The sequence below is a fragment of the Oryctolagus cuniculus genome, chromosome 8, assembly GCF_051225735.1.
Source record: "Oryctolagus cuniculus isolate XC-2025 breed Fujian yellow rabbit chromosome 8, ASM5122573v1, whole genome shotgun sequence".
Classification (NCBI taxonomy): domain Eukaryota; kingdom Metazoa; phylum Chordata; class Mammalia; order Lagomorpha; family Leporidae; genus Oryctolagus; species Oryctolagus cuniculus.
In genome coordinates, this window is record NC_142874.1 from 33,321,658 (window position 1) to 33,338,117 (window position 16,460).

The following is a 16,460-nucleotide window of genomic DNA, read 5'->3' on the forward strand; positions in this document are numbered from 1 at the left end:
GATGCTTTAATTTGCTTCTCTGGGCAGACCTTCCTTCTCAGGGGTGGTGGGAGCTGGGTGCAGTCCAGAGTGGCTGTCCCAACCACTGAGGCCCCATCTGAGGTCCCAGGAGACTAAGACCTTTTTGTTCCTCAGTGGAGGTTTCCTCCTTTCTAGTGCTACCTTCCAATGAGTGGCTGCAGCAGGGTGGTCTGGTAAGCTGATGTTGGTGTCTAACAGCCCAGTCCAGTTCATGGTCTGGGAGAGAAGCACAGAGCAGAGTACCACTCCGCTCCCCAAAGCCCCCCCAGGCACACACAGAGTTGTCCTGAGCTCAGAGGCTTAGGCTAATCCCTTGTGCAGAACTCGATCCTTCCCTTGCATTCGTACCGTGTGGCACACACTGCTTCTAGACTTCCCTCCTCCCCTCAAGGGGCGCTGCCCCTGCCAGCCGCAGGTCACATTGTGCCTTCCCCTCCCCGGCTGTCATTGTCACAGGTGGGTGGCCACATTGCCAAGACAGACTGAAATGTATAGATCTGAGACCTTTCACTCAGCTTGGAATGGTTTCTTTTGTGTTTGGCTTTCTTCACTCTTGTGTAAAAAATATAAACTGATGCAGAGTTAGCTTGATTTCTCCCCTTGTTCTGTTATCCAGCCCAAGTCTAGATCCCTGCCGCACATGTCTGGTCCAGGTGGTTCACTCTGATGCAGCCGAATGGCCTGGAGTGCTGACCCAGCTCCCCTTTTCTCTGTGCAGTCTCCATGTCGTGAGTATGAGGTGGATGAGCTTAGGGGCGCTAGGCTTGAACACCTGGAATTACCAGCAGTGGTGTAGAGCCTTGTGTCTGATAGCAGTTGCGATTTTCATATGACCTCTGCCATTTCAGTCTTACAACAGCCATTGTGAGGTAGGCATCTTGTTTGCCTATAGTTAGTAATTATTTGAATTGCAATCAAAATTAGTTATAACATTTATTTTATCACAGAAGGCAAGAAAAGAAAGGGAAAATTACTTTTCCAATTGACATGGTAAGCAGTGGTGGTGTCAGCTAGCTCTTCCTGAATATTTCTGATGATCTGGGCAGTGTGTCAAGCACTTCATGTGTATTAACTCATTCAGAATACTTTTACCACCATGCCAGTTTGTCTGTCGGATGATTGACTTTTCTTTCACGCTCCTACTTTTTCAAAGACGAAGAATATGAAGTGAGCAAGCTAAGAACTAATTCTAACTGCTACAACCTTTCTTCATAGGCGGGGAAAGCTAATAGGCTAAGGAAACAGCAGAGTGGCAGAGGTGGTGTCATAGCCAGGGCAGCAGAAGAGATTCTAAAAGAAATCCCGTGGGGCTGGCACGGTCGTGCAGTGAGTTAAGCCAGTGCCTGCAGCGCTGGCATCCCATATGGGTGCTGGTTTGAGTCCTGGCTGTTCCACTTCTAATTCAGCTCCTTGCTAATGTTCCTGGAAAAGCAGCAAGGACGGCCCAAGTGCCTTAGCCCTGCATCCACGTGGGAGACCCAGAAGAAGCTCCTGGCTCCTGGCTTTGGCCTGTTTCAGCCCTGGCTGTTGTGGCCGTTTGGGGAGTGAAGCAGCAAATAGAAGATCTCTCTCCATCTCTTCCTTTCAAATAAATAAAATAAATCTAAAAAAAAACCACACAAAACTACAATAACAAAGAAATAGATCCTATGGCCTGCCCTCTCTTGGCTGCTATCTGGACCTCCATTTGCTCATTGGCTGGATCATGGTTGTTCTGGTCCTGCCTCCTACCATCCAGACATGTATGTGGCTGTCCTATTGAGAATAGATAGAGGTTTTGGAGGAAATTGCTTTACTGGTAGAAAGAAAATAAAAAGAAAAAAAAGAGTTTATAGAGATTCATAATCCTAATTTACCCCAAGGCTAGCCAGAGAGTGACTGGTAAGTACAGTCTATAAGGAATCTTCGGCAAGGCCAGTCAAATGCTGCTTGGATGCTTACAAGTCTCCTCTCCTCTCCTCTCCTCTCCTCTCCTCTCCTCTCCTCTCCTCTCCTCTCCTCTCCTCTCCTCTCCTCTCCTCTCCTCTCCTCTCCCCTCCCCTCCCCTCCCCTCCCCTCCCCTCCCCTCTCCTTTTTTTACTTTTAGGGTGATTCTGTTTCCCCTGTACTTATCTTTGGGTGTGTGTAGACCCCCTTGGGTCAATCATTTCAGCAAGAAGCTCTGTAAGCTGATGTAAACTATAGTAGCTTTGTTCTCTTCTATTCTGCATATTCACATGTGGGCTGCCAACCAAATGCCTTTAAGAGTGAAACAAAATACCAATACTTTGGTCTGTGGGATGCTTCTTGCTTCCTGCATCTTCTAATTTTGTGCTGGCAAGGTTGAGTAAAGTTTCTGTATATTCTTCATATGTAAAAAAGAGTTAATACGCTACCTACCGCAAAATTAGGGTGAAGATATCTTTCTTAAAAAAATCTGAAAAGGCATGACCTTATATTTAATTTGTTATTGGGGGTGCTCTTTTGGTTACTTTGAGGACAAAAGCACTCTGGAGAAAGCATATTATTTTGAAATATGAGTGCTCCTCAGGAAGATCATGGAAAAGACACAAGAAAGCTATACATGGATTTAAAATTCTTTTGCACCAAATAACCTTATCTTTTAATTCCATTTTCCCATGAATTTTTTGAAGTGCTGTCCCAGCTACAGACAGTTTCAGTTTGGAATGCTCATGGAGAGGAGGAAAACAGGTTAAAGAAGGGGTATTCCTGAGGAAATGGCCCCAGAGTTGCGGGTGTTAGATATCACTGTAAACCAGCTTTTAAACGGTGACTTTTGTAGGTCATGCACACAGTAAGTGGATACATTGTGGAGATCATGTCTAGTGAATGGATACTGTACATTAGGATAGAATTTCTAGTGACAGCATTACACACTTAAAAATTGCTGTATTAAAAAAAAAAAACTCAAGACAGAATTGAAGATATAAGTCTCAAGATGAGATTTTAACTGTATCAGAGATCCTAAGGACAAATTGTATGTGAAAAGCTTGAGTGAAATAATTCTCTAAAATATAAGTGGATAAAAGTATTCTTTATTGTTTTCATGTAATACATATTATCTGTCTCCGTCTCTCTCCCCTCTCTTACACACACATACAGAATTAGACTAAAGTATTATAAGAAGCCATTTGATTACTTCATCTATAGCCTAAAAAGTTAAATATTCTATGTGGCAAATAGCCTTTTGTTTCACTGGAATGTATGGATTACCTAATAGTTATTTAGGGTTGCTTTATATTTAGGAATACCTGATGTTCATTTGTTAGGCAAGTTGTGAGAATGAAATGAAACGGTGAGTTAGGTGTACACTGTGTAGCAAGCATTATACTTAGTGAGCTCTGGGGTAACAGAGTCTGACAGAGGGCCTGCTGTGAAGTGTGCCTCCGTCTCTTCCTCACTTTTCGTCTCATCTCATACGGCAGTGGAGGCAGAAGCTGCTGGTTACTTAGAGGGTGCTGGGGAGGCCCGAGAGGTGACTAGCATCTTGCTCAGTCCCTGGAACAACATCAGAGCCCCTAAGTGTTAGCTGTGACTCTGGGCCACCCTCAGTGCAGTTTGTGGTGCAAAGATGTGTCTGTCCTGTGGTCAGAGAGGGACTGCACTCGCCAACACAGACTGTGAAGGCAGTGGGTTTTGGTCATTTGTCACATAGTGTTAAGATAATTGTAGAGTTTTTCTGGATCCTTCAAATTACGTCTTTACTATACATGATGTTTCAAGTATGCAGACTTTTTATAATATATAGTTTCCACCAAGCTTAATAGGAGGGTTGTATGCATCCTAGTTACAAGTTAACTTTCAGAGGGTTTTTTCTCTTTCTTTTCAAAACAGTGTTTCAGAGCATAGCAGACCCGTGCCTGTCAGTTCCAGGTGTTGGTGTTGCATGTCTTTCCTCTCTGCTCACTTGAATCTATTTCATGTTATATCTTCCTAGAATTCTAGTGGTTACTTTTCTAAGCATTTAGATCTACCTTATAATAAGGACAAAAGGTGAAAATATAAAAAGTAAATTTTTTAGTTGACACTTAATTTTTTTTTCTTAAGATCTCAGAACGAGACTCAAAAAATAAAATATTTGAGGTAGTAAAACTGATTTGAGGATTTCTTATGTTTTGGAACTTGCTTGTTGAAGGACAGTTATTCAAAATCAGGAATTATTTTTACCGGTTCCTCTGATAATCTTCACTATCTTCTGTGTAGACTTAATAATGTTAAAAAGAGAGGAATAAAATAGTTAGGGTGATAAAAATAGGTATGTATGGTCAGTCAAGATTTTCGAGAAGTTACAATTCTGAAGTCTCATAGTAAATTGAATGCTAACAATTAACTTGATTGTCTTTGTTACTTTATTTGAACTTTTTGAGAAATAACGTAATTACATCAAATAAAAATTAATTACTTATAGCTTTTTTTTTAACTTATTTGACAGGTAGAATTAGACAGTGAGAGTGACAGACAGAGAGAAAGGTCTTCCTTCTGTTGGTTCACCCCCTCAAATGGAAGCCAAGAGCCAGGTGCTTCCTCCTCGTCTCCCACGTGGGTGCAGGCACCCAATCACCTGGGCCATCCTCCACTGCCTTCCCAGGCCACAGCAGGGAGCTGGACTGGAAGAGGAGCAGCTGAGACTAGAACCCGGTGCCCATATGGGACACCAGCGCTGCAGGCAGAGGATTAGCCAAGTGAGCCACAGCTCCAGCCCCATTTACTTACAGTTTTTAAGAAGTGTGGAGGGCCTGGAGCTGTGACGCAGTAGGTTAATCCTCTGCCTGTGGTGTCGGCATCCCACATGGGCACCAGTTCTAGTCTTGGCTGCTCCTCTTCCAGTCCAGCTCTCTGCTATGGTCTGGGAAAGCTGTGGAGGATGGCCAAAGTCCTTGGGCCCCTGTGCCCATGTGGGAGACGGGAGGAAGCTCCTGGCTCCTGTCCTTGGATTGGCGCAGCTCCGGCCTTTCTGTCTGTTTTTCCTTTTTACCATCTGTAATTCTAACTTTCAAATAAAAAAGAAAAGTGGAAATACATTAAGGTCTGGAAATACATTACTGATTTGAAATGATCCTAGTGACTGATTAATTATTAAAAGTCTTCAGAAGTTTCATGGAAAATACATATTATGAAAAAGCTGTGGCCGGCGCTGCACCTCACTGTGGAGCCGGCACCCCGGGTTCTAGTTCTGGTTGGGGCGCCGGATTTTGTCCCGGTTGCTCCTCTTCAGATTGGCTCAGCGTGCCGGCCGCAATGCACCGGCCATAGCAGCCACTTGGGGGGTAAACCAACGGAAAAAGGAAGACCTTTCTCTCTGTCTCTCTCTCTCACTGTCTAACTCTGCCTGTAAAAAAAAAAAAAAAAAAAGCTGTGCATAGACTTCAAAATTTCTTGAACCAGCAAAACCTGTACCAACTTGTTACAGCCAATCTGAACAGCAGCCTCTACTTTGAGGCCCTAAGGGCACTAAAAGAGCTCCTGGGGCCGGCTCTGTGGTGTAGTGGGTAAAGCAGCTGCCTGCAGTGCTGACATCCCATATGGGCGCTGGTTCAATTCCCAGCTGCTCCACTTCTGATCCAGCTCTCTGCTGTGGCCTAGGAAAGCAGTGGAGGATGGCCCATGTCCTTGGGCCCCTGCACCTGTGTGGGAGACTTGGCAGAAGCTCCTGGCTCCTGGCTTTGGATCAGCCCAGCTCCGGCCATTGTGGTAGTCTGGGGAGTGAACCAAACCAGTGGAGGGAAGACCTCTCTCTCTCTGCTTCTGCCTCTCTGTAACTGTGCCTTTCAAATAAATAAATAAATAAATAAATCTTTAAAAGAAAAAAAAAGCTTATGAGGACAGGGTCCCCAAAGAAATCAGTAGCTTACAAATGGATAACTTATTTTAAGGGCCAGATGCCAGTTTGAGTCATGGCTGCTTTACTTCTGATCCAGCTCTCTCTGCTAATGCACCTGGGAAAGCAGTGGAAAATGGCCCAAGTGCTTGGGCCCCTGTATCCATGTGGGAGACCTGGATGGATCTAGTCCAGGCTGTTGGCTTTGGCCTGATCCAGCTGTAGCTGTTGCAGACATTTGGGGAGTGAATCCGCACCCTGTACCCCGCCCTAGTAACTCTTTCAAATAAATAAATCCTTTTATTTTTTTTTCTTAAGGGACAGTGTTAAAGATGAAACCTCAGCAGGGCTCTCCCTTCTCCTTTGCCCCCATAGCTGAGAGGATGCTTACAGTTTAGAGTGGCTGCTGCTTTCTACCCCTGCTCCTCATTCTGCATTCTAGGTCTAAGGAAGGGGAAGGGCAACCTTGTCTCTTCCAGCTTTCCTGGGTTGCAGCTTACATCTCACAGGGAGCTGGTGACACTGGAATTGGTTAATGTTAGTATGAAGCCAACAGAACTTGTCCTTTCTGTTTTTCTGTCCAGCTTTGAAAAGTGGTAGCCCTCATGGAGAGGTTTCTGAGAAGAGAAGAAACTGGAAATTTTAGTTAAAAAATGTCATAACACTGAAAGTGACGATGATTATAGTAACAACATAATTAGCCTTGGGTCTTTATTGTGTACTAGTTGCTACCATGAGTACTTTATATATTTACATGCATAGTTTACTTAATCCTGAGAACAATTCCATTATTATCCCCATTTTTTGGGGGGGGAGGAGGAAAATTGAAGCCCACAGAGTTTACAAAACTTGCTCAAGGTGACATACTTGGGATGTGATGGAGTCCATATCATCTAGATCATGGGCTTCATCTGCATTGTGACACTGGAGTATAATTCAAACATCTAAAGCTCAGGAAACTGAAGCTATAAGATTTTAATCCATTGAGAAAAGGTCACAGGAGCAGCCACACTTCTGCTTCTTGAGTTATTTCTACAATCCCTATCTGCTTTCTCCAGGTGCACTTGCTAACTTTGTCCTCTTATATTTGGACCTGTGTTCTTTTTATTTATTTATTTTAAATATTTATTTATTTATTTGAAAGTCAGAATTACAGAGAGAGAGAAAGAGGCAGAGAGAGAAAGAGACAGAGAGAGAGACAGAGAGTGATCTTCCATCTGATGGTTCACTCCCCAAATGGCCACAACGTCTAGGGCTGGGCCAGGCAGAAGCCAGGAGCTTCTTCCGGGTCTCCCACCTGGGTGCAGGGGCCCAAGCACTTGGGCTATGCTTTGCTGCTTTCCCAGGTTTTCCCTGCTTTCTTTAGCAGGGAGCTGGATTGGAAGTGGAGCAGCTGGGACTTGAACCAGTGCCCTAATGGGGTGCCAGCACTGCAGATGGCAGCTTAGCCTGCTATGCAACAGTGTTGGCTGGGCCAGTATTCTTGAGAAGTGTATATTTTTGGTTTGCCACAGCTTTGTATCCTGAAAGTTATATTCTTCTTCAAATTTTTTTCACTTGGCAAGAAGGCCCTCAGGAGGCAACATAGCTCAGTGGCAGAGTTGACTTTGGAGCCAGATTACCTGTGCCTGGCTCCTGCCTGTGCCAGTTTCAGCCATGTGATCTTGGACAGGTCACACACATGCCTCTCTGTTTTAGCAGTCTCATCTATACAGTGGGTAGCTACTGCACTGGGCTGCTGGTGGGGATAGATGAGTTAGTATACTAAATTGGGGCCAGTGCTGTAGCTTAGTGTGGGTTGAGCCTCCACCTGCAGCACTGCATCCCATCTAGATGACAATTCAGAGCCTGGCTGCTCTGCTTCCTATCTGGCTCCCTGCTGGTGGCCTGGGAGGGCAGTGGAGGATGGCCTGGGTCCATGGGCTCCTGAACCCATGTAGGAGACCCAGATTAGGGGCAGCTCCTGGCTCCTGCCTTTGGATCTGCCCAGCTCCGGCCGTTTTGGCCATTTGGAGGGTGAACTGGCAGATGGAGGACCTTTCTCTGTCTCTCCCTCTCCCTCTTTCTGTCTGTAACTCTGCCTCTCAAAGAAATAAATCTTTAAAAAAAAAAATACAGTAAACTGCTTAGTGCAGTGCTGGACATATAAGAAGATATTTTCTGTTCTGATAATATTACTGAACAGAAATGTGCACTCCAAATTAACCCTAACAGGTTTTTCTAGCACCTATTTGGCATTTAGGAAATGTGTATGGGATGACTCAAACTGTGAATTGCTTTATATTGTCGGCTTATGCTTTTCCCTCTGGTTGGGAAATTAAGACTGTAGAGGTGATTTATTTTTAATGTCTGTGTGATGGCTATTCCCAAGACCACTGATGGTTATGCTGCTCATATTGTACTACTTTTTATCTCACTTTTCTCATCTGTAAAACTGTTCGTTCTTAAAGTTAGTGTTTTTACTGAGATTGTGTCGAAAGGTATTGTAGACATCCAGGGTACTATTAGTGTTATAGAAGTTTATGTCATCATATTTTAAAATAGATATTAATGTCTTTGAACTGTTTCATGTCACATTTCCAAGTAACATCAGTTACCCATTAAATATTAATCCCATCACAGGAACTGTAATGTTATCATCAGTGAAATGACTTGGGATGGCAGCGTCTTTTAGATAAGGACTGACAGAGCAGGATTTGTGTCATTCTATGGCAGCTTTTGAACAGTATTTGCACTGGCTTTTTCCACTTAAATAACACAAGAATTAAACCCCTTTAAAGCGAGCTCACCCGCCTCCCTTCACATGTGTCATTCTTGCATCAGAGAAAATGCTGCATAATACTGAGATGACAGCCCCACCTCTGATGTCACTGAGGATGGTACAGTCCTCTCCCAGCCTTTGCTGGGCTTCCTGCTGCCGCACTGGGGACATGGTTACATTAAAGCTAACTCCCGGCATCTCAGTTATCTCCTTGGAAGTAGTTTTCACAAATATAGAAAAGCCCTACGGTGGCTGTTTTCGGTAAGCTACCAAGGTAGAGAGCGACAGAGGCAGGAGGAGGGAGCACGAGCGAAACAGGCAGCTTCGCCTTTGTGAGAGGGACAGGCGGCAGCTCCCCTCTGCTCGGGTTCCCAGCGCTCAGAGTGCTTCCATTGACATCAGCGTGTGCAGTGCAGGGCAAAAGGGGCTGCCAGGAAATTTGAAACTGATTTGCTTCCAGTTGACCAGAACAGCATATTTTGCATTAGCTTGCTTCTTTTCTAGCTAACTTTTCTCAAGCGTTAAACTGATGAACTGGGCATTTTCTATGATCAATGGGTAACTGCTGGAGCTACAGTAATCTCTGTGAGTAACCTCTATTTGTAGGTCTATGCAGGCAAATATATTTTTATATATCTCTTGTAAATACTGCTGTGAAATGGTCCGTCTGTATTATTGACTGCTTTTGCTTACTAGTCTTGTCTTTTGCCTGTCCCAGTAGGAGACTCCTGGGGCTAGACCAGGTTCTGCGGAATCCTTACAGAGAATTAGCATACTGCATTTGTTGGGAGATGCCCGTGCCAAACATTCTGCAATTTCCCAGTCCTCAGAGAGATGCCACCTGCCCTTTTAATGCCTCCAGCCAGTCCCTCACCTGCCTTTAACCTGGAATGTTTATTTTGGCATCCGACATGGAATTTTCCAAATTTTTCCTGTTTAAGTAGAAAGCAGGACAGTCTTATTCTTACCGGTAATCTTACTTCAGTTTTTGTTTCCACCCAGTTTTGCTGGGAACACAGAATTCTCTTGCCCTATTCCTGCTTGCTGTTTGTGATGTGTTGTACAGCCAGAGAGAGGGAGACGGGCTACCCCTGTAGTTTGAGGAAGACAGGATACTGTGGTGCTGGGTGGGAAGAGGGAGGAGTTTCTCTTAAAGAGCTCAGGCTCCCTTCCCTCTGCATGTCTGGAGCACGGCTCAGTGTCTGAACAGCCTAGAAGGGAGTAAGGTTAGCCACACATGGAGCAGCAAAAGGGTTCTGTGAACACCGTCATTGAGGCGGAGTGCAGTCTCAGTTTACACACAGGCCTGTGTTTTTTCTGATAAAAGTGCACTTCTGTAGTAATTTGAAATTTATTTGTCTCACCAGGGAAATTGACTCCAAACATTTGTTAAAATTCGCATTTTTAGATCTGCCAGGAGTTAGTGTTCATGTCAGACCGTAGCCTGAATCTGTAGTGATACGGTGGGTCCCTCCCTGAGCATGAAAACTGGTCCATGAGAGTGTTGGCTCAGCTGGGGCTTGTTCCAGCCTGGGCTGGGTGAGTGGCGTGTTCATCCAAAGACGCTTCTTACGTCTGTCTGCTGGGGTCGGGGTGAGGGAGTTCACAGCTGTGGTTGATCATCACTTCCAGGAAACCCTGTTGCTTGGCATCCATAATTCTAATTATTGTTTACAAGAATTATACAGTATTTTGGAACATGAATCCAGTTTCTTAAATATTAATGTATTTCGTGAGATGTTTATATAATCAGCACTCTGTTAGTATAACCATATCTGTGTTAACTTCAGCAGAGGAAAGCCTGCTGTGAATGAAACTGTGGAGTTGTGCAAAAGTTTAGGATCAGCTTTTTTCTTTTTTCGGTTTTAAAAATAACATAAAAGCTAAAGAATCAGTGAAGAAACAGGAATATTAAAACTGGGTATTCAAAAGTGTGGATTCTTAAACAGGAAGAATTAGAGGAAGATGGACAGGATTTTGGATGAAATCGGGGGAGGGGCTCTGTTCTGAAAAGATAAGGCTTGAAAGGAGAAGCACCAGGTATGGATGTAAAAAGCAAAAATGATGAGGTGGATGGAAGACACAAAAGTGGAGAGCCCTGGTTGAGAAAAGGAAGCCAGCTCTAAAAGTCTGTGTTTTCAGAGATAAGCTCATATTTAGCTCTTGAAGCTTAGTCATTTCTTTTCCGTAAGGCTAACCGTGCTCTGGCCGGTGTCAGAGACTCTGGTTTAAACTGCACAGGCTGCACGCCTCTTACCTCCGCTGCTGTTTGCAGTGCTGCGCCTCAGCCTCCAGAGCCTCCTGTGACACTGACTGGAATGGGAAGTCAGGATCACTTCTGTAGGGATTAGAACTGAAAATTAGGTTCTGAATCATTAGCATGTGAAATTTAGTTTGTGGTGAGCACAGCTGTACCGATTAATCACTCAGGGGAAGAAGGTCCAACGTTCTCTATTTAGAGTGCACCTGTGAAGAACTTGCATCATGGTCGGCAGGCTTTTTCCTGGCGTTCACAGCATGTAGAGACCTTAAACACCCATGCGTTTAGAGAGTTATCTGTCCAGGCGATAGGCAGCATCCCTGACTAGGTATGAAGCCTTCCCCAAAATGTGACTTTCTCTTGTGTGGAAAGCATGTCCCAGAGTGCACTTAGATTACTCATTTTGTGAATTCTCATTACTCATACTCATTTTCTGTTATTTTTATCTTTGCAAATATATTCTCTTTAGCTCAGTACAAGAGATTGTCTTCCTGCATTATTTGCGTGCAGGAGAGAAGTTTTCCTGCTGTATGCGAATTTGAACTGCACATCACTGTTGCTGGAGAGGTTTATTGGCTATTAAACATAAAAACATTGGGCATTATTGTTCATCATTAAGAAGCATAGTTATTTCTGGTGAAATGCACTTGAGAGTTTTTAAGCTCTGTTAGACTTGCTTTTCCTATTTGTTTTGTAAATTGTGCATTTTCCTTCCAACCTTTTATTGATATAAGAAATTCCAGACAGTGGGCAAAGTGATCACCCTCCCCTCTGTCTTTAGGACTGGATGCCTTCCCAACAAGTTAGAGGGATATGTCTTTAAGCTCATTTCTCTAAATTTTCCAGAACTAAAATATTTTATTATTATAGTATATAAATACATAAATAATATATAACTTACACAAATGCTTGCATCTTAATCATTAGGCCAAATGCCCACCCCTGAGCACTCTTGATAGTGTGTCATCAGATTGAATTTGTGCACGCACTTTTACGAGTAATGCATCCAAGACCTGAGCATTAAAACTCAGGGAAAATCTTTCGGTTTTTTAAAAGCTGAAAAACCAATGTCATTTCTTTAAGGTTCTGTACAGATAACTAATATATAGGCTTTTATTAGTGGGCCATTTTACGTCTGCAATTATTCTAGCATTTTATGGCCCTTTTTTGCCCAAGTGTCCAGTCATTGACAATTCACTGTGAGGGACATTTACTGTAAGCTGTCAAATCAAGAAGAGGTCAGAGTGTAGTATGGTTTCTCTTCCTCTCTTGAAAAGGGCCCCGGGTGCTTGTGAGAAGACAAAGACTGAGCAGAATGAACCAGCCTCTCCCTTGGCAGGAATGAGTCTCCTTGGAACTTTCGTCAGTTATTGTGTGTTTGAACAGTTGAACCTTTCTACCTTTGAATGGGACGCAGGAACTCGTGATTACCTTTTGGAATAAAAAAGTAGTCATTTAAATGTAGTCAGAATGACTTCTAGGCCTTATTGTAGTTCTCTGGAGTAAGGCTTCTCCTACTTTAATGTGTACATGAATCGTCCGGATTTTTTGTTAAAAGCAGCAAGATCATCGGGAAGGTCTGGGGAAGGTCTGGGTGGCGCCCCAGAGCCTGCATTTCTGACAGGCCCCAGGAGGCTATCTGTGCTGCTGTCTCAGGGCCACACTGAGTGGGAAGGCAACACTTTCAAATTGAACGTCCTGTGATAACAGAAATGAAATATGTCTGTATAGTGCAGTGTTGTAGCACTATCCATACCAGCTACATATGGTGTGGAGCACCGAGGAACTTGATTTTAAATGTTATTAATTTAAACTTAAATATCCAAAAGTGAACATGAACCTCAGTCATAACAGACAGCACAGTGTTTAAAGAGCACAGTAATCAGTTGAGAGATTTATGTTCAATGGTGACAGCCCATGCGGAATCATTCTGAATCCTAGAACCATGGCTGACCACTGAACTCTGTCTGCGAGCACAGTGTGTACAGATGGGATTGCTAGGTTGTAAGCTCCTGGATGGCAAAAGGCGTTTTGGTTCTGTTTGCTGATCTCTTCTCTAGTGATTGATACACACATTGTGCACAATGAATGCTGGCTGAGAAAATGAAGGAATGAGCTAGCTTTCCAATCAGGAGCCACCCTCATGCTTCTGGCATTCTACTTGTGACATTCTTGGGGCCAAGGGATAGTATTTGGGTGGCACTGACGTGTAGTATTTTGCTTGTATTTAAGGTTTCTTCCTTTCGTTTTTGCCTTGAACTTCTATTAGTTCATACTCTGTTGGTTATAGGGCACTCTTTCTTCTTTGATTCCCTAAGAACATACCTTTCGCTAGGTGCTATTGTTATAGGCTCTGAGGATAGGATGGTAATGAAAGTGGGCACAATTCCTACCTTTTGGAGTTCATATTCTAATGGCAACAAAGTGACTAGACCCAGGTTCTAGGAAGCATGTGTGCATGGAATCCGTGATCGTAGTTCTTCTGAAGGATGTAGGCCTAGATGCAGCAGTCCTGTTATCTGGGGAGCCAGCGTCCCTTTGCTTAGAAACCCTCACGGTAAGCAGTTTTACTTGCTTCCAGATTTAACTCCCAGTGTCCAACTCTGTAGTAGATGTGCCAGATAGTTTTTGTTATTTTGCTTCTTGTGAACCATCTTCTAAGGAGTTTCCTAGCCCAAGTGGAAAAACCTTCATTTCACTTCCTGGTCCTCAAACAGGGTCATTTCTAGAAAGGCCATGGATTTTCTGCAGCCAGTCTTACAGAGCAGGCTCATTCTTCATAATTTTAAGAGATTTTCTTGTTTCATTTCATTTTGTGACAGTCCTGTCCCTATGTTCCAGAAACAGATGGTGATTGAATACACAACCCAAAGCACTCCTAAAATTGATCTTGTTAACATTCAAAAAGATCCCGTTTCGTTCTCATTGTATTAAATTAAAAGAAAAAGCAGTCTTAAAATAATCAGTGGGTTTATAATTCATCACAGGAAAAGCATCTTTGCTGAACAACAGCAAACAGTCTGTCAGCAGTCTGTTAGCAGGTAAGATTCTTGATAGGAAAGGATGTCTGTCTTCTACTGGGCAGAATCTTCTAAATAGATAAGATATGCTCTAGCCCTCCACCCGCCCGCCATTGAAGGATATGCATTTCACATGAGTGTGAAAACTCTCCCTTCCTTTCCCTCCTACATACTTTACACTCCATTTTTATTCTTTTTTTTTTAAAGATTTATTTGAAAGGTAGAGTTACAGAGAAAGAGGAGGGGAGAGAGAGAGAGAAACAGAGAGAGAGAGAGAGATCTTCTATGTGTTGGTTTATTCCCCAAATGGCCGCAGTGGCCAGGGCTGGGCCATACCATATCCAAGAGCCAGGAGCTTCATCCAGGTCTCCTACGTGGGTGGCAGGGTCCCAAGCACTTGGGCCATCCTCCACTGCTTTCCCAGGCACATTAGCAGCGAGCTGGATCGGAAGTGGAGCAGCTGGGATTCAATCCAGCGCCTGTATGGGATGCTGGCTTTGTAGGTGGCGGCCCAGCCTGCTAAGCCACAATGCCAGCCCCTCCATTTTTACTCTTTTAAGGGGAACAATAAGTGCAGTAAAGCAATGTACTTCATTAATTCAGCTGCTAGTGTGTGACGTATTTAGAGGAGTACTAAAGTTCTTTTTTTAAATTTTATTTAGCAAGTCCTCTTGTCAAGGGTAACACCCAGTTGGGGCAGAACTCATTCAGTAAGGCTTTCTGGGCATGTGCTCCCTGTTGACTCCCATGTTAGTAACAGACGCAGAGTGACAGAAGGGCGGGAAGGCTCTGTCTGGGTGTGTTGCAGAGCTCACGAGAGCGGTTTTGGCAGGAGCAAGCTGACATAGGAAGGGCCGAGGCTGAGACGATGAGGAGGTGTCCTGGGACGTGCAGCAACCCTGCGTCTCCGTTCCCTCCGTGCTGCCTTTGCTGTGGCCCTGGCGGTCACCATTGCTCCCGTGCTATTCCCAGAGCCTGTGTTGTTGCCGAGTCTGTTTATGAGTGTTTCTTCTCCCCTGCATATGCTTCACTGGCCACCAAGGTGGCCTTTCTGACATGCCAGACAGGCAGACTCCCTGTGCTCGGGCGGCACTCCGTGTTGAATCCTTCCTTTTTGGTACATTGCAGCTAATCAGTAAACACTGGCTGCATGAGTGAATGGATTTTGCAAACAGTGTACCTGCGATGTGAAGTGTCCAGGGCCCGATTTTAAAAGAGAACAAATAAAAAAGAAGAATTTGATCTTTGTGAACATAATTATCCTAGCACAAATAGTCTCCATGTTTAAACATAAGGAATACATCAGAAGTTCTAGGATTAATGTTTTCCAGAGTTTTGTTTGTTGTTAAAGACAAGTTCAGGTTGTGATGGGGTCTGCATACAGCTCTTGGAGTGTAACACGGGGCACCTACTTGAAAGATCTGCTGTTGTGGGGGATCCTGTGACTTGTGCTCTGACCAAGAGGGTGTGACAAGTAAGACTATTTCTGCCCAGAAGCTGCAAATGGAAGGCTCTTCCTCTTTCATTGTATTTTTTAGCATTGCTGCTGTTAGGAATGATGTTCTCACAACTCTAGTAAATTTCCCAGGAATTTACTCCATAGGGATAGAAGACCAGGAATGTAGTCCTGGCTCTTTGCTCTGCTAAAAAACTGTATTGAGCCTCATTTTATTCACCTGAGCTCAGAACATTATTCCCACTGGCCTATGCCAGCCCTTAATTAGTTTAAGGAAGTAAATAAAACTTAATAGAATAGTACTTATGAGGGTAATTCAAAAGTTCATGGAGAAATGGAATTAAAAGTAAGTTTATTTTGGTGCAGGAAACTTTGAAATCCATGCATAAAGAGGGGTCTTTAAGAAGTTCATTGAAAATGAATATTGTGTGGAGTTCAGAGTTTTTTGCACCAAAATAAACTTAGTTTTACTTCTATTTTTCCATAGGCTTTTTGAAGCCCCCTTGTGTTTGTGGTGCAGGGCTCGGCTTTTGTTCTTTTCCCCTTTATCTGACCTCACTGGCTGTGGCCGGTTTCCCAGCTGTTGTCATCAGACATCCTATGCAGTTGCCCAAAGTTGATGTGACTGCCTGCTCTGAGGGGCATTCCAGTGACCAATGCTAGAGATGGGACGGAGCAGTTATCACATGTCTTTGAGGCCCCTTTCCTTGGCTGCTTTGCGTTCACTTCTTTTGGGGGCAGTGTTAATTTTCATGGTTGTTTATATAAATGGCAATTTAAGTTGCTAAAATAAAGTGGGTGCTCAAATGAAAGTTTAACTTTTCTTCCCTTTGCTGAATGTATTTCACTGTGGTATGTTTTGGTCACACACACACACGGCTTCAGTAGCCACTGTGCTCAGTTTTCCTGAAATGCTTAAATGATGGGCTAAATGTTAAAGCTTGATGATGTATGCTAATAGTATGTTCATTTATCTCATGTGTTAGCACTGTATCTCCTCTGTTATCTCATGTATTAGCACTATAACTAAAGTTCTTTTGATTTTTTTAATGAGGAGAGGTGACTTATTGGGTTGTTGGTTTAGGGAAGGCTTAATTGAAGAGAGGGGATTTGCGTTAGGTCTT

The 16,460-nt window shown here is 43.6% G+C and overlaps 1 protein-coding gene across 8 annotated transcripts in view; it reads left to right on the forward strand.

Moving 5' to 3' along the window:
• PSD3 (pleckstrin and Sec7 domain containing 3) overlaps positions 1 to 16,460 on the forward strand; it is a 583,146-nt gene that overhangs the window by 207,608 nt on the left and 359,078 nt on the right. For 2 of the 8 annotated variants that reach the window (XM_070047341.2, XM_051819334.3), the window contains exon 3: positions 638 to 749. The exons of 4 other annotated variants lie outside the window; for them this stretch is intronic. In XM_070047341.2, the coding sequence (XP_069903442.2) occupies positions 698 to 749 (52 nt within the window). In that variant the 5' untranslated portion in view covers positions 638 to 697. Of the gene's footprint in view, positions 1 to 637; positions 750 to 8,723; positions 9,186 to 16,460 lie in introns of those variants that run through there. 2 more of the 8 variants (XM_051819337.3, XM_051819335.3) reach the window with 2 other exon arrangements.